Source organism: Pseudonaja textilis, chromosome 3, assembly GCF_049901715.1.
Source record: "Pseudonaja textilis isolate UNSWEBS1 chromosome 3, rPseTex1.2, whole genome shotgun sequence".
NCBI lineage: Eukaryota > Metazoa > Chordata > Lepidosauria > Squamata > Elapidae > Pseudonaja > Pseudonaja textilis.
In genome coordinates, this window is record NC_141992.1 from 165,252,574 (window position 1) to 165,278,979 (window position 26,406).

At 35.7% G+C, this 26,406-nt stretch overlaps 1 protein-coding gene and 3 non-coding genes across 4 annotated transcripts; 2 read left to right on the forward strand and 2 right to left on the reverse strand.

Moving 5' to 3' along the window:
• Positions 1–2,870: 2,870 nt before the first annotated feature.
• DNAJC5B (DnaJ heat shock protein family (Hsp40) member C5 beta) lies at positions 2,871–18,497 on the forward strand. The gene is made up of 4 exons (XM_026705898.2): positions 2,871–3,000; positions 8,224–8,437; positions 14,394–14,565; positions 18,406–18,497. The coding sequence occupies exons 1-4, from the start codon at positions 2,894–2,896 to the stop codon at positions 18,495–18,497; spliced, it is 585 nt and encodes a 194-aa protein (XP_026561683.2). The 5' UTR covers positions 2,871–2,893.
• A 3,262-nt stretch (positions 18,498–21,759) lies between these two features.
• On the reverse strand, positions 21,760–21,848 carry TRNAY-GUA (transfer RNA tyrosine (anticodon GUA)). The gene is given in 2 exon segments: positions 21,760–21,795; positions 21,812–21,848. It is a non-coding gene; the product is annotated as a tRNA-Tyr (tRNA).
• Positions 21,849–22,552: 704 nt separating this feature from the next.
• On the reverse strand, positions 22,553–22,625 carry TRNAR-ACG (transfer RNA arginine (anticodon ACG)). The gene has a single exon. It is a non-coding gene; the product is annotated as a tRNA-Arg (tRNA).
• Positions 22,626–22,864: 239 nt separating this feature from the next.
• Positions 22,865–22,954, forward strand: TRNAY-GUA (transfer RNA tyrosine (anticodon GUA)). Its single transcript is given in 2 exon segments — positions 22,865–22,901; positions 22,919–22,954. It is a non-coding gene; the product is annotated as a tRNA-Tyr (tRNA).
• The last annotated feature ends 3,452 nt before the right edge of the window (positions 22,955–26,406 follow it).

Genomic DNA, 26,406 nt, shown 5'->3' on the forward strand with positions numbered 1-26,406 from the left:
GGCAGAAAGATCTTCTTCCCTATTGTTTGTTTGTTTTAAACTTTTAATTCTTTAAGAAAACTTCATTGCTTATAGATATTACAAAGAAACATTAATTCTCAAATAAGCTCAACAACACTGATGGAGGCAAAGCAAAGCAGAGCTGAGAATGAAGCATAATAAGACTGGGATGCCCTGATCTCTCTGGTATCACTGACTATTGTGCTATAGCAACCTGTGCACTCATTAATCTTTAATTCACCTTTCCACTAGCCTACAGAAGGGACAACCAATGGAATATTGGAGCAACAAAAAGTAACCAGATGCCACTAACCTCCATTGGTGAAGGAAGAAAAACAGCTTCTTTCTGTAGAAGCTTTTCAAATACAGAGGTGTTTCGCTTTCCATTGCATTTTGCATTTCATTTTTGTCTAATTATTGTTTAAAACTGATTCTTTTATATTTTAAAAATCACCACTATAGTAACTTGCTAATTCAGGGCATTAATATATATATTGTACATATACAAGACTTCTGTTTCAGAAGCAGGTATGGATTCTCCCTTTTTCTAGAACTTACCTCTTTTGTATTTAGTAGAAACAAATAGTAATATGCTTATAAAATGTAGTAAGTTTTGGAATTTTGGGAATATTTTAACTGTGCCTATGAATGTTTTCATTTGTTTTAGAACTATACGCACAAATCAAGGTACTTTCTACACAGAAATACAAATAAGATGCTATTTATTCCAGTTTTAGTAATAAGGCTTAATATTTTGTACATGAGATTATTTTATTTATTTCCCATTTTATTTTGATGTAATGTAGAATAGTAAATGTAGAATTGTTATTACAGTTGATATTGCATGTAAGATTAGGAATCCTTGTATATAGTCTTGGGAGTAATGACAATGGACTCTGATTCTCTTCAGAGTAAACTTAAAAATGGATTAGGATATGTATATAAATACAGTACCACTGAATTTATCATCAAAATAATTTAAACATAGTTGTCTCCTCCCCAAATTAAATGATATCTATATAGCTTTACTGCATTATTGCCCATAATTAACAATCTGTGTTTTAATGGATGGATTCTAACTAGACAAATAACTGCAGGCTGCTTGAAACTAATAAAACCAGTGTGAGATTGAAGCTGTGACATTCAGTGCCATGCAAGTTTAACTGGAGAGAAGTTCCACAGAGGTTTAGTAGACCTAACTTCCGTGGTTGTTGTCTTTCCATGTAATTCTATGCATTCTTAGCTAGAAGAAACTATCAAATTCACTATGACTTATTTTTGTGTAGATGTACACAATGTTGCAATTGTGCATAAAATAACCTATGCATCTTTTTGTTATTGTTATACCAACTTGATTCAACCATAAAATTAATTTCCAACTGCATTCTTAATTTTCTATCATTTTTGTGTTTGGAATAAAATCTATTGGTTTCAGAAACTCAGATTATGTCAAACAATAGGGAAACACTATGTTAAATAAAGCAGTAATTATACAAGTGTCATAGGTAGTTTTATATAAAGTACAATGAATAATACTGTCTTTAAAAGTATCTATCTGATTTTTACTGTTGTGTGTTGTAGAACCTGTTTTCTCTAATTTCATTGATAGCAACTCTAGCCCCCATGTTACTCAAGTGTTTAGCATATTGCAGATACATTATTCTTAATTAACACCACGCAGTGAAGCCAGCAACTTAATAATTAAGAGACCTGAAATGACCATTCGTCTTTATGATAGGAAAAAAACTGATACTCATTTCTCTTAATGATGTCTTTCAATGTTATTTCTCTTGAGACATTAACTTCCTCTGGATAAAATCAGTATCAGTAAAGCATGTGCAATTTTATGTTTGTATATTTGTTTCAAAAATGCTGTTGGGAAAAGAAATGTAAAATGTAAAACAATATATTTACCACTAAAATGGAGAGACTTTTCTCAAGTTATTATGAATATAAGTTGTAATATTTATTGATTTCAAAAAACAGTAGTAGATAGCATGACATGAGGCTTTACTGTTTGAATATCACAAGAAAAATTGATTTATTACAATCTGAATATCTAATGTAACATAATCCATTAAAAATTTATAAACTGAAACATGATTCTGCTTTTCACTGACTAATAAAAGAAAGAAAAGGCAAGGCATTGAATGTATGTGTAATGAAGATATTTCCAGTGCCCAACTTTTATCTTTAAAACCAATTAATGGGCAATTCCCTAAAGTGAAACACAAGCACAACCTTGCAAAAGACTGGTTGTAAACCTGTGAGATCACATTGTTATCAGCTGCTTCTGGCATCCAGTGCTAATATCCTAAGTATATATGGCTTGATTTTTAAGCATAAAATCATAGGCTACATGCCTGTCCTGACTGCAGGGATAAATAAGTAAATTAGCAAGCACGCAAGCAGCCATATCCCAGATTATTGCTCAGGTTATACTTCTAAATCAGTAACTTTCCAATCTTAAAATCAAGACAATCATACTTCTTTGGCACCACTAATGGGATTCAGCAATTAATTCCTTAAATGTCAAAAATAAATGAGATGAAAGATAAAATTAGGAAATATCTTTCAAACTTCGCAGCAACGCATGGACGGAAAGGAAGAGCTAACCTGTTCATGCCATAGCAACGGAATGAGTCAGAAACTGGGCGGAGCTACTGTGTTTATGGAATGGTTCAAAACCAAACTGTTGCCTATATTGCTGCACACACTTAAGAGGCAGGTGGCTTGCCACATTGTACACTGGATCATCTATGTTCCACCAGTCGAGGCATAAGAAATAGAATATGAGATATGGAGCCCTTTCAGAGTTTCCTTAACCAATAATAAACATTTCTTCTTGGATATCCTTTTTTCACATTAGAGTTCTTGAAAATGCATTGATAAGATGGCTGAGCAAAGACAGAGAAATTTATCTACATCAGGAGAAGCACTCTATGAACTCCTGGGTCTTGAAAAAGGGGCATCTCATGATGAAATCAAGAAAAGTTACAGGTATTTATGAAAATCTAACATACTTGATAAGTACCCACAAATTTACCTACCCATTCACATTTGTTTATATCTATTCTAAAACATATCAATACCTTCTTTTACCTCAACCATTTCCAGAGGTACTCAGATTATTTTGTCCAGTGTTTGAGGGTTGAAGCTCAAGGGCTGAATGTGAATTGACTGCTTTAAGGGCTGGACATGCTTAAATATTTCATTTTAGGACAATGGATTATAATAGTATCAGTTATGTTTCAAATGAAAACAAAAACAAAATGGCTATTGATGCTATGATAACTCGCCTTTGTTATGAAAACAGTTGTTGCAAATGAAAAATCTTAATGTAAACACTGAATTTGCCACTTTTATAAGACCGAAGATTAAAGTTGTGCAAATTTAATTCAAATAATGCATCAACTAATATTTGCATTATATAAATATATATCTAAGAATGAATTTTTAACAATTCCTAATTAAGAAATATTTAAGAGTTAACATGAAATTGTATTCATAATATAAACGCATCATTATGTGAAGCTTACATTCTACAAATGATTAAAATATATTTTCACCTTAAACATTTCTTAAATTATTTATATTTACCTCAATAAATACATCAGTCTTCTTACAATTTGAATGTTATAATGTGTAGGAGGTAAATTAATGATAACAATATTTTGCTTATTAAGTAATAATCCAAGAATATGGAATTCAAATCATTTAAAAATTTAAACTTTCAAATGGTTTGAACCTAAAACTATTTTGCACCAAAAATTAATAGATAGAAAGCACTGGGAAGGATTTAAAAAACCCAAGAATTCTTGAGTACCAGTTCTTCACCGTCAGAATGACTAGATATAAAGTACGTATAAGATAAAATCACAGGACACCAGCCAAAAGCAAGGTCCACTGTTAAAAGCATGGTACCAAAATATTTTCTTTTCACAGCTCTCAATGGACTGAAGTGGGATATTGGGTAGTTTACAGGGCAACACAATGTGGCAACCAGACTATTGGCTTAGTCTGATTCATCAAATATATCACCACATTAAGGCTAAATGTTTTGTTTTAAACTGGATGCAGGTACCACATTTTAGGAAGGTAATGCGTTGATAAAATGCAAAAAGTCCTGAGGAAAACAAGCTAGACGATAAGGATCAGGAAGGAGGGTGGGAAATGTGGAATGCATAGGGCTGCTCCAGGATGCAGATGTTTAAATAGAGACAGAATAAATTATGTTAGGAATACTGTAGCAATGGGTTCCTCCACCAAATGAAATTATCTCCAGGTTGCTTCTAACCCTTACTTTCCATGATTCTGTGTGCAAGTAATCCATTCCCTCAAGTCACTACACAGGCTTGGCATAAAACACAAGCTGGTGCCATTTCTTAATAATACAACCTCTATAACCCTCTGCTGCATTAAAACAACATATACTTTACCCGTTCAAATTTGAAATCTTATGGCACCTTCAGGGTTTTTTGTTGCTTTGGCTGGGAATTAACAGAGTTCTCTTGCTTCTGGAAGAGTTTCTGAAAATTTAGGACTCCAATAATGGCTACTGGTTTTCCTTGCTGGCTACCAATCAGATGTATCCTTGAAACTGGTAACCATATCTGAATGCTCAATGTTGTTTTTCCATGTGGAAGAGAAGAAAAAGTTTCTCTAATCCCGTAAGGGGAGAGTTGTCATGGAAGAATGCAAAGTGAACTGAATTTCATTTTGCCCTGTACATGAATAGTGATAATTTACATAACAATCTATGGCAAAACTGACAGTGGTGTTTTATCCATCTTTATTAGCAATTATGGTAAAAACAAAGGCTGCTTCTGAATAAAGTGGAAATATCAAAGGGATTCACACTTAATGGAATTGCTGTAAATACTTGCAAGACAAAATGATGAGTCAGACTCTTGGATTTCATTTAATTGATCCTTTAACTTATGTTAATTTGCTTCATGAATCTAAAAACCTGCTGCTGAAGTAAGCACTTGACAATGCAGTATAATAATCATAGAATACCTGACTTCAAATTTCCTATTGTTATTAGTTAGCTTGGTGCTTGCCAGAACATAACCATCTATGTTTTAAATGTCATCAACATGGTACCACTACATGCTTCTTTTTCATTTTGTTATCATTTTATCTGCAAAAGAGTTAACATGTTTTCCCATTAAGACTTGACCTGCTTTGAGTTAGAGAACACTGCTAGGGCACATTGACCCACAGAGGATGCAAAAAAGGAAACAACTAATTTGTACAAATGTCCTGTACCCCACAAACGACTTTTCCATTCCCTACTTCCCCTCAGTAGCACAAGTAACTTGGCTAAACTTCCAATCCTAGTGCTGCATGCCAACCCTGATACTCTTTTTCATGAGCTCTGGAGCCCATCTGTCTGTCTTACAGAATGTAGTTTCCTTTTATTTTGAGATGGGGACATGAACAATCTGAAGTATAGATCTAAAATATGAACTTTAAAAATAATCCAATCCTCCCATTTCTACCTACACTGCTCCAGTGGAATATCCTGGTCCTTTTGAATACAAGATACAATTCCATACATTTTGATTTATTGCTTTACCTTCATTGTTCAGGAAACCATGAAACACTATCTCCACCCCACCCCTGGATTATCTAATGGTTGCCCAGCACTATATGAAACTAATCAAGAAGTGATTCAGGAAACCTATAGATTCATAAACTAATGACAAATTAGACAAATTCCTTGTGTCTAATCCTCCTCCTCCTCCTCTTCTTCTTCTTCCTTCCATCTTCTTTCTTCTAATCCTGGATTTTGACACTCTAGGGCAGGGCTGTCAAACTCATGGCCCAAGGGCTGGACATGTCACACTGCCATGCCCACATCCGGTTTAGCAAAGGGATAAAAAGTTGTGATACATCATGACACTGCCGTGACATGAATTTGACACCCCTGCTCTAGGGCTTTCCATTCCTGATCTATTTAACAATTTGGAAGGAGCCCAATAAGAACAATTATATATCCATTCAGAAATGGACTGGTGAAGTAGCGTTGTCACTGATTTCAAAAACTTCCCAGACTGATTTTTCTAAATAACTAATACCTACTGCAGTTACTGAGTGCTTTTTTCATCCCTCCTCCCCCTCAAATCAAACTCTTCTATAGCCTTCGTTTCATCCCTTAACTTTTTCGCTGCCTCCTATGAGTTCCAAGTTCTGTTAAGCATTCTATCAAGATCAGTGCTGTGTGATTTTTTTTAAAAAAGTAACGAAGTAATATCTAGTTTACAAGCGAACACACAAGCATAGTTAAGTCTTCTAAGCAACAGTGTCAATAATTAAACTGCCTATCTTGGTCGCCTTTGTTAACTGTGGGTATCTTGATCATGATCATCATCACCATCATCGTTTTAGCCATTATCTATCCACTGCAGGATGAAGGCCTCTTCTGCACGTTTCCAACCAATATGGTCCTGAGCTTTCTTTTGCCAATTGGGCCCACAATACTTGCTGATGTTGTCAATCTTGTTTTAGGTCTCTTTTGTGGACACTTTTTATCAAGTAGGATCCATTCTATGACTGCCTTAGTCCACCTGCCATCAGTACTTCTTGCTATGTGACCAGCCCATTTCCATTTCCATTATTTTATTTGATAATATCGTATTCAAAATATTTGTAATGTTGTTCATATAAAAATTAAAACTTACAAAAATAACACAATTAGATTCATTTAACATGTTAACATTTCCCTACTCAAGTTTTGAATACACATATAGTCAGAAGTATTTGAAATAGGATTCCTTCAGAACAATTAGCCACATTCAGTCATGACATTAAAAATGCAAGCATTATTACATTTTAAAACTGCAAGATCCAATCTGGATCTTAAAATACATTTTAAAACTATTTGTATGTGAAGAATTCTTTCAATTCCCGCTGATTTTCCAAGAATGCGTTATTTTTTACACGTGTCCATATTTTGATAATATACAGATACAACAAATCTGATGCTTTTCCAAATGTATCTGATTGAATACATTCACTATTTCCAAACTTCTGGATATCCAATTTCTATTTAACATAATATGAAACTCTGAACATGGTTTTTATGGATTTTAAGCACAGTTTTTATGGATTTATTTATACAATGCTATCATGTAATAGTAGTTAATTATGGTGCTCCCACTATAGCTGGCCTCATATGTGATGCTAGGATATAATGCCATTTGTTTGACTTTGTACATTATGTGATTCCCCCCTTCCGCCACAAAAAAAAAAAAAAAACCTTCATAATTTGAAATATAATTCATTCAAATAAATCCAGTCAGGGAACTGAGACTAAAGATGTTTTTGTATGTGTGTTTGTATGTGTATTTCTCTACTGTGTTGATCTGAAATTTGTTATTTAACGATTTTTTTAACAAGATGAAACTTACTATTCTTTTTTTTACCATGTTAGTATCTCTCTTGCTTTTTTTGTATAGGCAGTTGCTCCAAGTTTGTTACTAAGGCAAAAACTCTGGATAAAATCTATGGCCTCATTCCGAAACGAACTAGAGAGCTAGTGAAGTAGCAATGTAAATGCCATATTTTTATAAGAGGGAGACTTGTACGAATTTTAACATCAAACTTTATTTGCATAACTAATTTTCGATGCCATTGAAAGTTCTGAAAGGCTGTGGGAACAAGCTGTTACACCCATGCTTTCAATTCGCTTTGGTCTGCAACAGAATCTTCAAAATATCTGTTATAATGATTGAAAAATGCATTGTTAGATTCAGACAAAATAAAAAAGCAAAATTATTATGTTTAGATATGAAATATATCAATGCTGTTTTCCATAAGAAATAAAATTTCAGAACAGAATTTTGGTTTTATAAACATATTTTTAAAATTGTAAACATTTCCTTCTCCAACCTTGGGATATCTTTACAATGCCAAATGGAATTTTGGAATAAAAGAAAGGGATGGGCTTGTGATTTTATCAAGACCAACTAAAAATAAAATGACAGTTTGGACAAGTACATTAGAAATAAAATAAGACATTAAAGTGAGAAAAAAATGACAGCTAGAATATTGAACAATTATTTCATGCATAAAGTAACACTATGAAGCTATTATTTCCCCCCTCTATTTACGAGGGATCTAAATCTAACATTAGGAGGATTATACATTCTTCTCAAGAAAGACATTGTCTTGTTTCATCCCTTTTTTTGCCCTTCACCCTTTTCTTTTCTATCAAAGGAAACTGGCCCTGAAATATCATCCTGATAAGAACCCGGATAACCCAGAGACTGCAGAAAAATTTAAAGAAATTAACAACGCTCATGCAATATTAACAGATGCGTCCAAAAGAAATATATACGACCAATATGGATCATTAGGGCTGTACATTGCTGAACAGTTTGGTGAAGAAAATGTCAATACATATTTCATGCTTTCTAGTTGGTGGGCAAAAGTAAGTATTTAACTGCAAACCCTGGTAGACCAGAGTCTGAAACACCCAGTTATTGGTTTATCATCATCTATTTTGGCCTTTCTATTACAGTTTTCACAGAATTTTCACTTAAGCTTTGCAGAGTTTTAGATCAGTTAATCTAGGAAAGGTTCTCAAGAACTTTGATGTCATGGCAGCTTATTAAATGAAATATCCGTCTCTTTTATTTGCTAATTAATTATGCTGCATACACATTTAATTGCCTGAAGACATTAATTATATCTGAAGCTAAAGCTCCAGGTTAATTTTGACTTTTTTCTCAGAAATGACTAAATGAAAATGACTCATTTTTCAAAGAGAAAAGTCTTCTTGGTGTGACAACCAGATAATCAGTTATTAAAGTACAAACCTATCCCTATTTTGGGATATATATGGCGTAGTGTATGCGTAAGTAATAATACGTAACACTATTTATCATTATGGCATACCTTAAGTATCTTGTAAAAGGGCTGGAAAAAGGAAGTAGAAGATTTGAGGAGGACCTTCTGGAACAAAACATAATGGATTGACCCAGGAAAAATTGATCTTGCAATTTGGATGACACTGAAAATCTTACTCATCTTGTTTGTTATGTAACTGTAAAGATTTGGCATTTATACCTATCACATACATTAGCATTTCCATCACAGTATGACCAAACAAATTAGGCCTCAGGCATCCAAAAACTGCCAGATTTCACACCTTATGTGTTATTCTCACTGCTATTTCTAGTTATAAGAGCCTTTGGATAAGACAATATTAAAATGTTCATTTTGATTGTGGCAATCCTGCCCAGTAAAGAAAGCTGCAACTTATTCCAGGATTCTAGATCTTTCTTAATTTGCTGTAACAGTTTATCATAATTATTCTCTTTGAGTGATTTACTATGTGGTGTTAACCATATGCCTAAATATTTGACCTTTTTTGTTGCCTGTATCCCCATGGTTTTTTCTAATTCTTTCCTCTGGTTCTCTGTTAGATTTTTAGTCAGTAATTTCGTCTTATTTCTGTTGATCTTTAGTCCTGCTACTGAACCATATTGTTCTAGTTCTTTTATTAGATTATGTCCTTTCTCCATGGGATCCTCTAGGAAGAAAACCATATCGTCTGCAAACGCCTGTAATTTATATTCCTCTGCCTTGACCCTAACCCCTTGAATTTCAGGATTTTGTCTTATCCGCGTTAACAATGATTCTAAAGCAAATATAAATAAGAGGGGTGAGAGAGGGCAACCCTGTCTAACGCCCTTTTCAATGCTTAGTGGGCCTGTTTGTTCACCATTAATTAGTATATTGGCTTGTTGGGTATTGTAAATTGTTGTGATAATATTCTCGAATTTAGTGCCCAGATTCATGTTATAGATTTTTGTATTAAGAAGTGCCAATGTAAGTTATCGAATGCTTTCTCCGCATCTAGAAACAAGAGTGTAAATTGTTTCTCTGGATGAGCTTCATAATATTCTAAGACGTCAATAACGGTTCTTAAATTGTTTTTAATTTGGCGGAATGGAAGGAAACCATTTTGGTCTTCATGAATGTATAAATTTAAAACTTGTTTTACTCTATTCGCAATAATTGAGGTAAATAATTTATAATCGGCATTTAAAAGTGAGATTGGTCTATAATTGTTGATATATCTGGCATCCACATCCTCCTTCGAATTAACGCAATCAACGCCTCCTCCATGAGTCTGGCATTTTGGCAGCCGAAAGTACTTCATTAAACACTTCCAGCATCAGAGGCCCTACTAAATCTAATGTGGCTTTATATAATTCTACTGGAATCCCATCTGGACCAGGGGATTTATTATTACATTGATTTTCCATTGCAGATTTTAACTCAGACCATGTAATATCCTTATTTAGTAATTCTTTGTCTCCTTCCCCTATTGTTTTATCATTCGTATTCTCCAGATAAGTTCTTATTTTATCCTCATTGATTTCTTCTTTTTTATATAATCTTTGGAAATAGTTTAATATAATATCCTTTTTCTTCTCAATCTCATGTTGTGGGATGCCTTTCTCATCTATTAATTGGTGTATCAATCTCTTTTCTTTTTCTTTTTTAAGTTTATAAGATAGCCATCTTCCTGGTTTATTGGCGTGTTCAAAATAATTTTGTTTGGACCTTCTCAAGCTAACTTCTAATTTATCTTGTTCAATTAAATTCAGCTTATGTTTGGCTAGTATTAACTGATTTTGTAGTCCTTGGGTCTTAGGGGTTTTTGTAATTGTGTTTCTAAGTCTTGGATTTGTTGTTGTAACGCGTTTTGTTGGGCATAAATTCTCTTGTTTCTCATAGCATTATAGGAAATTGTTGTGCCTCTTATAATTGCTTTCATAGTATCCCAAATGTTCTGTTTTGAAGTTGTTTCATTATTATTATCTTTTAGAAAATAATTTAGCTCCTCTTTCAGTTTATTAATATACTCTTCTTCGTTTACAATTTGGTTATTTAGTGTCCATCTTTTTTTTATTCGTCTCCTATCCCTCCAAATTAGCTGTATTGGGTTATGATCAGCCCATTCATTCGGTAGAATTTTGATTTCTTTTATTTCATTAGCCAAGTCCAAATCCATCCAAGCCATATCTATTCTGGTCCAAATCTTATGTGGGTTAGAATAATATGTAAATTGTTTTCCTTCAAGATTCCGTTCCTCCATAGATCTTTTAAATTTAACTCTCTCAACATTTCCTTACATGCTGCAGAGAGTTCCCTTTTCCCTTCTTGTTTTTCCCCATATTACTATGGTCTTTCTGGTAGTCTGCAATGGAGTTAAAATCGCCAATCAAGCAAATGTTTCTTTTTCAAAGCCTACTATTTTTGGTGAAGGTGTTTAAAAAATTTCCCTGGTCATCATTTGGGGCATAGATTGCTACAAGTAAAAATGTGATGTGGTTTATCCAAACTTGTATAACCAGAGTTCTTCCTTCGGGATCCGACCAGATTAGTTCTGCCTTTACATCTTGTTTTACATAAATTGCAATTCCTTTTTCTTGTGTTGGTCGGCCGGTGCTGTAAAAGTTTACCTAATTTTGGACAAATTAGATATCTTTCATCATTCTTGAAATATGTGTCTCTTGAAGACATATTATATCTGCGTTATGTTGAATAAGTTTTGAGAATATCCTTTTTCTTTTTAATAATGAATTTAATCCGTTTATATTGATGGAGAGCAACTTCTTCCCCTCCACCATTTATCTACTTCTGCTTAGATTTTTGCCTAGTAATGATTCGGTTCTCTTGTTGTTGTTGTTGTGGGATTTGCTCTTCTCTCCCATGTTGTGGATTATCACTTCTTGAAATTGGAGAAAGTCGTTCCTTTTGGGTTCTGTGATAATATCGGACCTCCTGTGGTCTTGTTTTAGGTTCTTCTTTGGTGGGTTGACTATTCTTATCTGTGAGCTGTTGATGAAAAACTTGGGCCTGTTCTATCGATTCTATTTTGATTTTCCTCTCTTTCCATGTAATTAACATCCCTTCCGGGATTAACCATTTAAAATGGATTCCTTCTTTATTTAAATCATTAGCTAAAAATTTATAATCTTGTCTTATCATCCTCACTCTCTTTGGAATTTGTTTTAAAATCCTAATTTCTCTGCCCTTATATGATATTGTTTCCTCCTAGACATTTTCAAAATTAAATCCCTCAGACATCTCCTAGAGAAGCGGATATGAATTTCTCTTGGACAGTTGTTACGCCTGGCGTAGCTTGTGCTAACCCTATATACCTCATCAAACTCTTTAATTAGATCATCTTTTTCCTTTCCTAGCCATTCAGCCAATATTTCTGCCATCAAATGTTCCAATTCTTCATTTTTGGCTTCCGCCACATTCTGGAATCTTAAATACGCCATTGCTTTGTCCATCTCGAGGTGGATCAGAGAGTCTTCCGTTTCTCTAAGTACATTTTTAAATTCCTCATCCATCCTTTCAAAGTTAGACTCCATGCGTGTTGTTCTACTCTCTATATCTTTTATTTTCACTTCGTTTCTTCACTTCTGCAGATGTTGAGATGCTAAGAACAGGCAGAAAATACATGAATAATCATCACTCCATGCAGGAGAGTGCAGAAAAGGCAGTTCAACTAATCCTTGCCACCCTAAGCATCATAACACCTGAAATAACAAACTCCCACTCCACACATAAAGGAAGGTTGGAGTTTTTAGTTCTCTCCATCCAGGTTTCTGGTATGTTTTGTGTGCATCTGAAATCTGTAAAAAGAAAAACAGTGATTAATACAGTAATTGCTATGGGGGAATTAAAATTAAAGTTCCTCATTCATAATTTGAACATGAAGTTCTAGGGAGAGAGAGTACCGATTGTGGCCTGAGCTGCTTATTTCTGCAGCTGGGTGAAGGAGAATTCATCACTTGATCCTGAGTTAGAAATGGCTTGAGAATTCATGGCCAGTTCCCTTTTGGGAGAAGGTTCTTGAGAAGGTGGCAGGCTTACAACTCCAAAGAAGCTGGGAGCAGCTGATTATTTGGCCCCACTGCAGTTAAACTTCAGGCCAAAATATATACTGATACTGATTGTGTTTGTGCTTATGGGTGACCTCTGGCCGTCTCAGAATAGGGATGATATATCCACCCTGTTTCTTCTTGATCTTTCAATTTTAGTATAACTGATCATTATATTCTTTTGGACCAGCAGAGACAATAGGGAGAACAGTGCACATTTGTTGGTGGTTCTTCTTTGTACAATGCTGGTTCCAATTAAAATGGTGGGGGGGAATCAAGCCAATGGCCACTGATTTATTCCTGTTTAATATTTACATGAAACCATTGGCCAAGGTCGTTCATTAGCAAAGGGTTAAATACATCAGTACTCAGCATACATCTCTGTCCTTGGCTGTCCAAGTGATATCATTGAGGTACTTTCCCAATGCCTCTAGGCCATGCAGGTATTGATAGAGAAGAGCCAGCTCGAACTCAATGTTGACAAAACCTTAGGTAACTGTAAGTCCCCCATATCTAGTGAGTCTCCATCATTAGTGGCAGGTGGGATTACATTCCTCACACAATCTGTGCACAGGTCCTCCTGGATGTGTGGCTCCTGCTTCAACAGGCCATTGTGATAGGGAAGACCTTTGCACAATTACATCTCGGGCACCAGTTGCAGCCATTTGTAGATTGAGAGGGACTATTCACAGTGTCTCGTGCCATAGTCACTCCCAATTAAAGAGTTTGTAAGTGCATTTGGAAGTTGCAGTTATTCTGGAATTCAGTGACACATACGGTATTGGGTCTTGAATGGAACATCACATAATGTTACTGCTATATGAGCTGCATTGGCTCCCAATAAGCTTCCAAGGGCAATTCAAAGTGCTAATCATCATCTTTAACACCCCACATGGCATGGAGTGAAATTACTTGTTGCTTCTTCCCAATAGTTTTTGTCTGCTCACCAAATCAAGCAGACTGAGAATGCTCTGGTTCCTATCTGTAAAGCAGTGTCTTGTGGTGGACTGTAAGAAGCTACTCCCTTATGGAAGAGCACGTCTCTGAGATTCGGATGGCCTCTACCGTATTGGCAGTAGAATTACTGTATCTCACCTTGTCTTTACAGCAACCAACATGCAGAAGTCAATTTCCTCTGAACCTGCAAGTTCCACTTAGTTTTAAAAAGTGTTAAGTTTATAGGGTGACCCTTTAATCAAGCACTCCCACCCTCTTACACACACACACACACACACACCAGAAGCAAGGACAAGCAAGTCACTGATGTCAAAGCCATTGACTTTCTTTCAGCAACAGGGCACATCAGTGCCCATACGGTTTCTTGGGTATCAACACTACTTTGGTCAACCCTGGAAGACTCCTTTAAAACCATTGTGGTCAACTCATATTTTTTCCTAAATCAAGCCAGAAAGGTATTTATTTCTCTATTCCGATCTCTCTCTCAATACCTTTCTTTTTCTTTTCTGCTTCTCTAAGGGCCTGTTCACCCTTTGTGGTCTTTTGACTGGGTGCTACTGTTGTTGCTGCCTGTGCTGCTGTTTCAATTGCTGTTGTGGAAAATGCAAGCCCAAACCCACGGCAGAAGAGCAAGAGTTCTGCATGTCTCCTGAAGATCTGGAAGAGCAAATCAAGACAGACATGGAAAAGGGTACCTGCTATTGTAGACTCATAGATACTGTTTAACCAAACAAAAAAGAGGGGGGGAAACCCCTTCTTACTTTCTCAAAATAATACCCAAGGGCTTTATTCCAACTGATCAGGTTTGGGTATCTTAATTTGAGAAAGGACATCCTATACAAAGAAGTGTTAATTGAATTCCTCTCAAACTACAGTGCAGGTCACTTTAAAAGCTCAGCAGGTGGTAATTGATTAATATCCTGATTTCTTTCTATGTGATTAGTTAATTTCTAGGGTAGAAGTTATAACTACTGGATTATAGAGCACTAAAAGGAGAAGAATATTATTATTTTCAGTGTAAAATGAAGTAGAGTGAAGAAGTATGGAAAGGAAGAGTCTGATTTACATAAGAACTTTAGCCATATGCCACCCAGAATTATATGATAGCAAGATGGGTGGTAAATGCATTTTATAAATAAAGAAGGGTTATAAATGTATACGGTATATGTTTGAATGTGTGTCTATTATGTGTGGGTCCATTTAAAAGATTTATAGACCACTCAAGTCTGCTACAACTCTGCAGGTCACAAATGCAATAATTAAAAAAAACAGTAAAAACAAAGAATTATGTCATCAAGAGAAAGTATGGGGGGAAAAATCAACATTCATTTAGTATCACACAGCCATCTATCTATCCACTTCTCTGATTCAAAGCCAGGTGTTAAATATTCATTTAAATAGGACTAAGTTGGACCCAAATTTATTGGGGGGGGCAGGCACCATGACCTGTATGAGTGTGTGGGTATAATATATGCAAAGCCTCTGCCCAAATTTTAGCAGTAATAAATATATGAAATAATTAAATAATAATAATCTGACCAGCTTCTCACGCAGAGAAAGCAGCCATTAAATGATAGAAATTGAATGGTTGATTTCCTTCTGCTATGAAAGTAAGAATAGAAAGCCACTAGTGATAGACTCAGGGAGAGGACTTTACCACTACAAAGGCACACTAAAAGTTTTCTTCCTCTGTCAAATTTTCCTTCTCTGACTAACTGAGCATAAACAGGACAATGAGCCATTACAGCAATGAGTGGGAGGTTTTAACTAGGCAACAATTCTCAGACTTGTGTTGGTTTAGGTATTATGTTGTTTGAGGCTGTTTGTCATACAGGTAGCCCTTGTTTAGTGACCAAATTAGGATCAGCGACTTAGTGTTAAGTGAAGCAGTGCCAAATGGAATTGCATTGGGATCTTATTTCAGTTTTACTTTGGGATGCTGTCTCCCCAGTTCCTATTCTTGCGGCATACATTATTTTCCCAGCTATTTAATAATTGGGTCCCATTTTACTGCCTTCTTACTTATAAAGTTAAAAGTATAGTAACTATCAGTTTTTAAATGTGCAGAATAATTGTTATAATACTAATTTTACTAGCTGCACTGCAAAGGAAACAGGAGATTCAGGATTGTTTCAAAAGATAAAGCAGAGTAGAAAATTGATAAATTAATAATGTTTCCTTTATAATGCTAATGTGAGGTTTAGAAGGAAGCATTTAGATGAGAAACATGATAAATAGAATACTGCATTTAAAAAAACCCTATTCATAAACAGATTCTGAAATCAGAAATGAATCTTTTTATTTAAAAAAAAACTTTATTGATTATACAACTAAAATGTCAAAAGAGTAAAATTTCAGGTGCCTGATCTCCTAACCCAACAAACATCAGCAAAACACAAAAAGCCCTTTAAAAGAAAAGTTCCGTCTCTTGTTAACGCTTCCATCAAGTGAACCTCAGGGTTTCTTGACTCACAACCACAATTGAGCCCAACATTTCTGTTGTTAAGCAAGACAGTTGTTAAGTGAGTTGCGGCCCATTTTATGATTACATGACCCTAGGACACTGCAACCGTCATAAATATGAAACAAATTTTTGATATGTGACCATGGGGATGCTGCAACAATCATACTTAACAAAATCGGTCATGAGTCACTTTTTTCAGTGCTGTTATAACTTAGAATGGCCATTAAATAATGATTGTAAGTCGAGGACTTCCTGAACGCTATCACATATTCTAATACACTTGGAACCTTGGAGGGAACACCTACAAGCAAATCTATTCAAATATCAAGCTATTTAGTTAGGCATGGTGAAAATGTTGGTGATTTTTATTCTGGAGAATCAGTTTTGTCAACGCTTGTGAATATATAATAGCCAATATGCTTTGAGGAGAGGTGTGTCATTTCAATTGAAAAAACAATGGAAAGAAAATGAATTTTATCCATTGCAAATGTATGGTAGTTGAAACAATATTCTTGATTGAAATATTGAACTCTTTGCAGGGCAGTTGGAAATCTGTTCTTTATCACAGGATTATTTCTTGAATGTGCAAACTGTCCACTGACAATATGCATCCATGTTTTATGCATATATACACTTCTAAAGAATTTTAAATGTCTCACATGGCATCTGAGTTAAAACAAATGAAGCCCAGATGGCAATTTTATTTTATTTATAAAACTTCCTAGGCTAGAGCTGAGAAACATAGGATTTCAAGGAGACTGGCATAACATTTTGGGGATGATAAAGGCAACAGTTGGTAAGAAAATGAAGTAAAACGGAAACAGCCAGGATTTGGGAAAATGGCATGGGAATCAATCACTGTTTTTAAACTGTGTTAAGCATATTTTGTGAGTCAAACTACAATTTTCTAGTTTCTCACACAAAACTGGGAATCTGTGCCATTATTGTTTGGCAAAGGAATTCAATAGTTCTAGTTAGACTGGAGCATATCATAAATGCCTATTCCACTACTAAATGTCCAAGTTCAAATCTTTCTGAATTCCTAGGAATAGCTTTCTTTTAGATAGGTATATTTTTTAACAGGTGATTCAAACCATAATTGTGAAATCCCTTGTATTTAGTGCTCTCAAACCTTGCCTATTCTGCCTAGTTCTATATTGTTATTTTAAATAACAGTACTTCATCTTCTGTCTAAATAAGCATATAGACAATTTGGAGATAATGAAATTATGTAATGATATTTAGTAGGCTGAAGGATTTTCCTGTACTGTAGAGCACTGGATTTTGAAAGAGGATCAGAATGTGCTAATTGAGTTGGGTAGGAACAAAGAAAGTGCAGAAGGAATTAAAGAGAAGTCTATCTTGGAAATGGACAAGAAATAAGAAAATAGAAAGAATTCTAGCTCTAAAGCTTTTCACTTCTTAAAACTAGATACATTTTCACAATAATATGTAGTTAAAGCACTTGTCAACTGAACAGAGAATGTAAGCATCTGCTTGGATCTTTTTAGTAAGAATTAAACATAGCTGATTTAAGGGGAAACTGGGTAAAGAGTGATCTTCTCCAACTTGGTGCCCTCCCCAAAATGTGTTAGAAAAACACATGGATAAATATGGTAGCTGAAGATAAAGGGCGGTATAGTCCAATATATTTGGAACAGAGGTGGTATTCAGCAGGTTCTGACCAGTTCTGGAGAACCAGTAGCAGAAATTTTGCGTAGTTCGGAGAACCAACAAATACCCCCTCTGACTGCCTCCCAAGTCCCAGCTGACTGGCTGGGTCTTCTTCTGTTGCTCTGCACAGGAGAACGGAGCTGGAAACCAGGTTAGTGGGGTGGAGAGGGAATGGGATTTTGCAGTAATCTTCCCCTGCCGTGCCCACCAAGCCACATCCACAGAACCAGTAGTAAAAAATTTTTAATTCCATCACTGATTTGGAAGGCAGTAATTGCATCTTATGTAGGAATAATGGTGTATTGCCAAATATGAAGTAATTTCTTACTACCTATAATTGTTAAAAGAATGGAAGGCTCTCAAGTATTGAATTCATTATTCTTGCTGTTTTAGATGGGGAAGCTCCAGTTCTGCTTCAGCCAACAAATGCAACTGAGAAAACCCAGCTTATTGGTGACAGTCATCGCAGCTATCGCACAGAATAATAAATCAGCAGCTCTTAGAATTTGAAGGAATATAAATGACAAGCTTTGGATTGTAAAGTATCATTAGAACATGAAAGATATTAGGACACTCTGCACGCCATGTACCATCAAATTGACTTGAACCCTAATTCTGAGAAGATGCTCTACCATAATATTGTTTCCAAGCTACAAGCATAGTAGGAACAAACTATTTTTAAAATACATGCACTTCCAATATTTCTAGAAGCAGATGAGACACAACATGCTGTTCTCATAGTATATAAGAAAGTCCCTAATATTCTGGATACTTGCATGCGGTCTCTAGTGAATTTAAAATCATTAAAGCTGTTATAGTAGTGTTTCTTCAGAAGTCCTAGAAGTGTATAAAATGACTGACATCCTTACTTTTCTCTGCAGTGTTACAGTTATTTTGATCTTAGTGTGCTTCTTCACCTATATAATTTTTCTTAAAAGCAATACTCCTTTTACTATTCCTTCAGTAGATTGTTTTCCCCAGAGAATACATGTATAAAACAACATATAATGTTAATAGGTTTGTTTTGTCCATGGAGAATTATTGCACAGTTCTGCTACTCTCTCAGAATGCAGAAAACTCAGAGTTAGGGAATAAATCAATTTGCATTTGGATATGTTGTAGGTATAAATAATTGAAAAGTTACCGTACCCCTCTTCAGCAACTGAAAAGCCCATGACTTTATTTTTGTTCAATGAATATGTGATTCATTAATACATCAGATTTCGATCTGACATTTTCAAGTTTCCTTGCAAAATACTCTACAACCAGAAATCTACACTGCAATAGTTTTTAACTTATTAATTTACCAGGTATAGTAACCGAAAACCAATACTGTATACCATATCTGTGCTTCTGATACCAACTTGAAATCTAACTCTTAGAATTATATTTAAAGGTTAAATTATATATATTTTCAGATAAATGTAGGTAGATTTGAAATTTAAAACAATATTTTGTGCATGCATTTTGGATTTAACTTCTGCATATCAATTATTATCGTTATGCTCTTGTTTAATCAAGGAGAGATTAATAACGGCTGGAAATCTATCCCCAGTCTTCGGAATGCTATATCTTTTTTTTTATAAGAAGGACAGTGAAGCAAACTTTTAACGATATGAATTTGTACAGAAATAGTAAGACCAACTTTAAACATCCTACTCCGTGGAAAGTGAATTCAGACAACCTCATTTTATAAAACTTACGTTGTGTATACACAGAAACAGTTTTGAGAATGGTTTAATTGAAAGATTTCAAGCAGAGCTCAGTTTTGTAGTAAAGACTATGTTGTATAGCATGAGATATGAACTGAGTTGTGCTTATGGAAAAGAACAAGTTTTCCAGTTGATGAATGCAAATCCAATCATGGCTGTTGTCCTGTGGGATGCATATTTTCTGAGAAATAAAATCTTAATGCATTTCTTGGATTTTACATCCAAACAATCATGGACATAATTAAGCTAGAAAGTTAGTATTTTGAAAGAATGACAGAAAAATATAGCAGGAAAAAAGTCAGGATATCAAAGACTAGTCTAGTGATGTCTAAATTAACATATAGACCTATAATCTGTACAAGAACAAATGTATTCCATTTTAGATAATCTAAAGTCATACAATATTCATTAGCTATTTGACAACACAGCATTTGCTTTTTGTTACATGGCTAGTAGGACAAGGAATATAAAACAAATCCTGTAAAATGAAAAATGTACAGTATTATAATGTTAATTACATGTGTAGATATTGTTGGTAGTCAATTCAAAATGTACTTTGTATACTGCATTTCACTTTGTGCTGATCAATATATTACTTGAATAAAAAGTCCATATAAAAGCTAAATATCCACCTTTTCATGAAAAAAAAATATTGTTTTTCTAATTTCAGAACAGTATCATTTTCTTCTACTACTGTGTCTTTTTAAAAGGAGTTATTTGGCTTTGCAGTGGCACCTGGAAGACAATTCTCCTAAGAAGCCATATATCCAGGATAAAAACAGAAAATAATTTAATTTGAAATGATTGAAATATTAAATACAATTAACTCCACCATGTATTTAATAATTTCCCATTTATCACATTAATTTCTGATTCTGCTAAATCTTTGTTCAGTCTTTTTAAAGTCTAGCTCCCATTTCAATGTTTGTGACCCTCTCCCCACTCCTCCTCTCATTGTTGCCTTTTATGTGGTTTCTATCCTTGCGTGGCGCAATTGCCCAGACTCTCCAATGCAGGTGTTAAATCAGGTTTTCTCCCTTCCTCATTTTCTCTGCCTAACGCAGCACTCTTTTTTCGCTCTATCCGTTCTTCTTCCTTTCAGTATCTCCCTTTTTGTTCTTTTAAAATGAAAACACAGCTCTTTTGTCTGATATCTTGGTTTAAATGTATATTCATTACCTATTTCTCATGAATGGTTTTTTCCCCTCTTCGGATTTCTGTTCCTCTTCCTCTCCCTTTCTAGCCCTCGACTCTGTGGGCGTGGATGTGGAAGCACACACGTGTATCTTCCTCAGGCTTGCCTGCAGTCCGCGCAACTGATGCGTGGACATGAGCTACCAAAGTTCAGGCGATCATAATATTAGTTAGATGCTTAGCAAAATGCTCCTTATCTAAACATTGCATTTTCCTTCAGTTCCTAAAGTAACAAAAATGCTCCAACATAAGCTATCTTTTCCCACCATGGATTTTTTGTTTGCTTTGTACAAGAACACAGTATTAAATTGCACTGGCTTGAGAAGAGATAGGTGCCACAGCAATGAACTCTTCTGCATGGCACGTATGTAGGAGCTGCTGCAACAGATTATCGCCGTCATCCCAAAGAAATATGAAGAATCATGCAAGAACAGTAGCCAGCAGAGAAAGGGATAGAAAGAAGAAATAAATCTAAAACTACTTTATGCCAATAAGGATTCTCCGTTTGTTTATTATTTCAGGTGGGCTTTAATTCACACATATACAGACACACAAGTTTGTGAGTTCCGCGTAATATTGCACTGTGCTACTACTATAAATTTAGTAACTCGCTGTTTTCCCGAGAAGCTCCTTCTCAAATGAAATCCGTTTGACAGTAAACTTAGTTTTATTAAGTAATGGCAGCAAAAGTGACTTATTATTCCTAACGCCTTTGTGTTTCCTACCGAAATCGTCAGCAAATCCAAAACAAGGTCATACATTTTTGTTTCCTCAAAGCATGAATGGCAATTTCAAGAAATAGTGACAAAGAAAAAAATATGGAAGAGAATAAAAAAAACCCTCCTTCGAGCCGGAATCGAACCAGCGACCTAAGGATCTCGGTATGAATAATTCTACAGTCCTCCGCTCTACCAGCTGAGCTATCGAAGGAATACCTTGAGACGTTTTTTGTTCCTGAGTGTAAAGAGCGCAAAGAGCGTGAAGAGAGTTTGCTTGTTAAATCGAAAGAACCGGTGAGATCGCAAGATGGCGCTGAAGATTGTGTGCTTCGAAAATGTGCTGGCTTCTTTGGTGAAATCATGGCTTAGTGTTTCTGCAACTCCAAAATGGGAGAGCGTGTCAGGAGACAACTAGGGCCCCGGTCTATGGGGTTCATAAGAAAAAGAGACAAAAATGCGAAGCGTATTTTTAATATCTATTTTTAAAGGAGATAAATGCGCTAGAATAGAAGACTTTGTAGGAACTCAAAGCGAAATGGCCGGCTTGCACATCCTATGTTTCTTTATCTGTTTTAGGATCCTTTCAAAATAATTAACAGCTAAAGTATCTAAACAGAAAACAGAAAATTATAAGTTATTTAATTTATTTTATGCGATTGCAATAGAAAACAGTCTGATTTGAGATATGCCGTTTGTACATTTAAAATAGTTTAAAGTAATTCAGGAGTCGACTCCTAGGAAGAGAAAAATCTAAACCCAGTGCACTGTGTTACTAATGATCTGTTACGTTTGTTCTGAACTAGATTCGAGATTTGCCTTACCAGATTTGGAAAAAAAATATTTCATGGATATTGTTTAATGTATATACATCAACATTAAAGGGCTTTCGTCAAAATAAATGCAAAATAAATCTTTCGAGCCAGGCAGGAGTCGAACCTACAATCTTCTGATCCGTAGTCAGACGCGTTATCCATTGCGCCACTGGCCCTCCGTGAGAACTTGCTTCTTGTAAAAATCTAAAATAGTAAAAATGTATTGGTTCACTGAGTTGATTAGATTTGATTTGAGCTTCTTACATATATCAGATTACATAGGTTGGTGTAAAAAATGATTCCGGAATGTTTCTGTGCTTTATTTATTTTCTGCAAATGCGGTTAAAATGATGTTAACACAAAGTCCGCTCTATTTTGGCAGCTTATATATCTCTTTCGAAACAGGCTTTTTATTCCTTCGATAGCTCAGCTGGTAGAGCGGAGGACTGTAGGTGAATTCACAGTGGTTATCCTTAGGTCGCTGGTTCGATTCCGGCTCGAAGGAGGCTTTTTGGGTTTTTTTCCTATGCACAATGTTATCGGTGGCATATACCTATTGAAGAATATGTTTTCAAACCAATTTGAACCCTATGTTTTAGTGAAAAAAATAAGAAACCATTTCATGTGAAACAAATTCACATCTGCCACCCAACTGGATTAAAGAAGAACTATGTCAGATACACAGTTACAGAAACAAGGAAAATAAAAGGGATGCCTTTTCTATACATTTAATAAGAAACTCTATAACATATTGCAGTACGTTAATACTTTACCTGATTAATCAAAAATATATTGCAGCCTTCATTCCCACTGTTGCTTTAATATAAATGTAAAAAATGTCTACAGTGTAAAAAAAGTAATTAAAATGGGATGAAACATACAAAGGGGGGAGGAATTAGTCCTTTATTTTCCTACCTGTACAGCCTCTTTAAATGGTTTTATGTTCTGGCTAGTGTCGGCTTTGATTATATCCAGTCACCTTAGTTTGTTGGTAGTTTTTTTCTACGACTGACCATTCCAAGCATAACTGCTTTAGCTGCCAGGCTGATGATTTAGCTTTTCTGCACTCAATTCATGTTCATCGTTGTTCTATGACCCAGTACAATTCAATACTTTAATTCTAGATTGCATTCACTGCTCTGATCAATCTATGATCCTACAAAGGCAAATTCTTTGCATGCAGTCAGTTCTTCACCATAAATTGTTATTTTAATATTTCCATTCTTCACAATGGTCATGAAAGCTTGGTCTTTTTGATGTTCAGTAAGAAGCCAAATTCCCACTTCCTTCTTTAATCCTTTTAACCAGATGTTTCAGATCTTTTTTTGTTTCTGAAAGGAGAGTTGTGTCATCAGCAAGTCAAAGGCTGTTCGTGTTTCCTCCCCCAATCTTTTCTCCAATTCTTGATGCTTCGGGTTCCAGCTTTCTCATTATTATTTCCGAATACAGGTTGAATAAGAAAAGTGCAATAATGCCACCTTGTCACACTTCTTTCTCTACCTTGAACCAATCAGTGTCTCCATATAGTGTTCTCACAGTGGCTTCCTGGTCTGTGTACAGCGACTGCATCAAATTGTCTAGATGTGCTGTCACCCCTAGGTCTTCTAGGATTCTCCAGAGCTTGGTCATTGTCAATCAATCATGATAACCAAAGGCTTTCTTTTAGTCAATACAGCAGATGTAGAAGTACTTTTGATATTCTTCAAATCTTTCCATGATCTAACACACATTTGCAATATGATCACAAGGGCCATTGTCCCATCTGCAGTCATCTTGAACATCTGCTACTTCCCAGGAGTGGAATTCAAACATCCCAACAACTGGTTCTCTGCCTGGTTGCTGGGTGGGCATGCCCATGGTGGGCGTGGCCTACTGGAACTTCCGGAAGGGCTACTTTTCACCTTCCCCAGAGTCCGGAGGCTTCCCTTGGGCCTCTGGGAGGATGAAAACAGCCTCCCCCAGGCTCCGGAGGCCCTCTGGGAGCCGGAAACAGATCCGTTTCCAGACTTCTGGAACTTTCAAGAGGGTCATTTTTCACCCTCCCAGAGCCTCCGTGCGGACCCTGCACTTACCTGCATCCAAAATGGACTGTGTGGAGACACCTGGGAGGGGAGGGATGGGGTGGGTGGGGCCAGCCAGTCAGTTCAACAACCAGGTCTGCAAACCAGATGTAAATTTAACATCTGGTTCGCTTAAACTGGCCCAAACTGTCTGTATCCCACCCCTGGTACTTCCCTTTCAATGGACAGTAACAATTGTTGTTGTATAATATTAAGGAAAATCATGCTAACATGAGGGATGAAGGCAATTGTACAATACTTGGAGCAATCCCTGCAGTAGCCTTTTTGGCAATGGAATGGAACACTGATCATTTCCAATCCTGTGTTAGTTTCTCTTATTTTCTGTCAGAAGACTATAATGGTTATGGGTGGCATAGGCCTCAGCAATTTTGCAGGGATAATATCAACACCTGGGGTCTTTTGGTTTGGCAGTTGGTTCACTGCCCGCACATGTTCTTCCTAAAGGATGGGTGGTTTTATTTCTTCTTTTCTTTCCTCATCATTCTGAGGAGGCAGAACCTCTTTGCTACCATATAGCTCTCCTCTCTATTCTCACTAAAATATGCCAGCATAAATTGCTCATTCTTAGTAGCTGGTCTCTATTCTGCCTTGTTTAAAGTGTATTGACTGGTGGATTCTGTGTTAATGGAGAAAAAACATCTACCATCCACTTTCCCTAAGATGGGCTGATGCTATGGCTGGAGCTAAGGCTGTGCAAAGAGGCAAGCTTTCCCAGAAGGTTAGTCTCACATCTGATGCAAATTCAGAGGTGCAGCATTTGCATTATTGTGTCATTACACACATTTACCCTCCCTTTGTTCCCCACAGTCACCCATGTGTTCTATGACTAAATTTCTCAAAGGTTATTACAAAAATGTAATGTAATATACAGGCATGAAAAGTATTTTACAACCATAAAAACATCCTGAAGATTATGTCAGATGGTTCATCTAGTTCAACGTTATGCCTCTAGCAATGACACAACACATAAATCTGGACAGTTTATCAGGAAGGTATAACAGGGCCTGCCAAATCTCCCACGGCATTCATTCTCACATCTGATCAAGTGATATTGCCTGTAGTGATGAAGGCTCAGTTATCATGGCTAATACTGCTGTGCATTTGTTCAAAGTATAATGTGCTCATAGCCTCCATTTGGTTGGCTACACTGATTCACTGACATTCCTAGTGCTCAAAGAACAAACATAGCCAAATAGTCTCAGTCCAGCTTCCTTAACTTTTCAGGAACCTGACAATTTGATTTTAATAAAACCACACAAGGTCTGAAAATGTTAAAACAGAAATGTTGAGACAGGTTAGAGGCAAAAGACCACTGTGGTGGTTCTTTTGTTCACTGATAATAATATTGTTTGTTGCAGAATTTGGCAAATGCATTAACTGAATGTGATTACTTTATTTTTTAAAATAGTAAAATATTTTCTGTAATCTATATTAACAAAAGGCTCTGATACTATGTAGTCATGCAATTAAATGCAACATAGTCATAAAAAATCCCATTACTCCTAGGTCTAGGTCATGTTTCACATCCCTTCTATTTCTCAACCTGAGCAACTTCAAGATGTATGGACTTCAATTCCCAGAATTCCCCAGCCAGAATTTATGGGAATTCTGGGAGTTGAGGTCCATAAATTTTAAAGTTGATCAGTTTTTTTTGTTTTGTTTTGTTTTTAAGAAAAACGCCACATTAAACAATGTCTTCTTGTTGGACCAAGGGTTTTCCCCTTATCTTGGCAGAGCCAGTCCTCTGGAATATCATCCTCCTAGGGAACTGGGTCATTTGGAACCTATTAGCTTTTTGTAAGGCTCCTAGGTTTCCTTAGAAGTTTGGACAACTTGGCTAAGAATAGGATTTTGGGATTGGAATGTATCATTTATA

What these genes read in the sequence shown, in the direction of transcription:
- DNAJC5B (XM_026705898.2), top strand. Translation starts at nt 2,894, where the DNA reads ATGGCTGAGCAAAGACAGAGAAATTTATCTACATCAGGAGAAGCACTC. An exon ending in TTTCTAGTTGGTGGGCAAAA is followed by an intron (nt 8,438 to 14,393) that starts GTAAGTATTTAA and finishes TGCTTCTCTAAG; the next exon opens with GGCCTGTTCACCCTTTGTGG. An exon ending in CAAGACAGACATGGAAAAGG is followed by an intron (nt 14,566 to 18,405) that starts GTACCTGCTATT and finishes TTGCTGTTTTAG; the next exon opens with ATGGGGAAGCTCCAGTTCTG.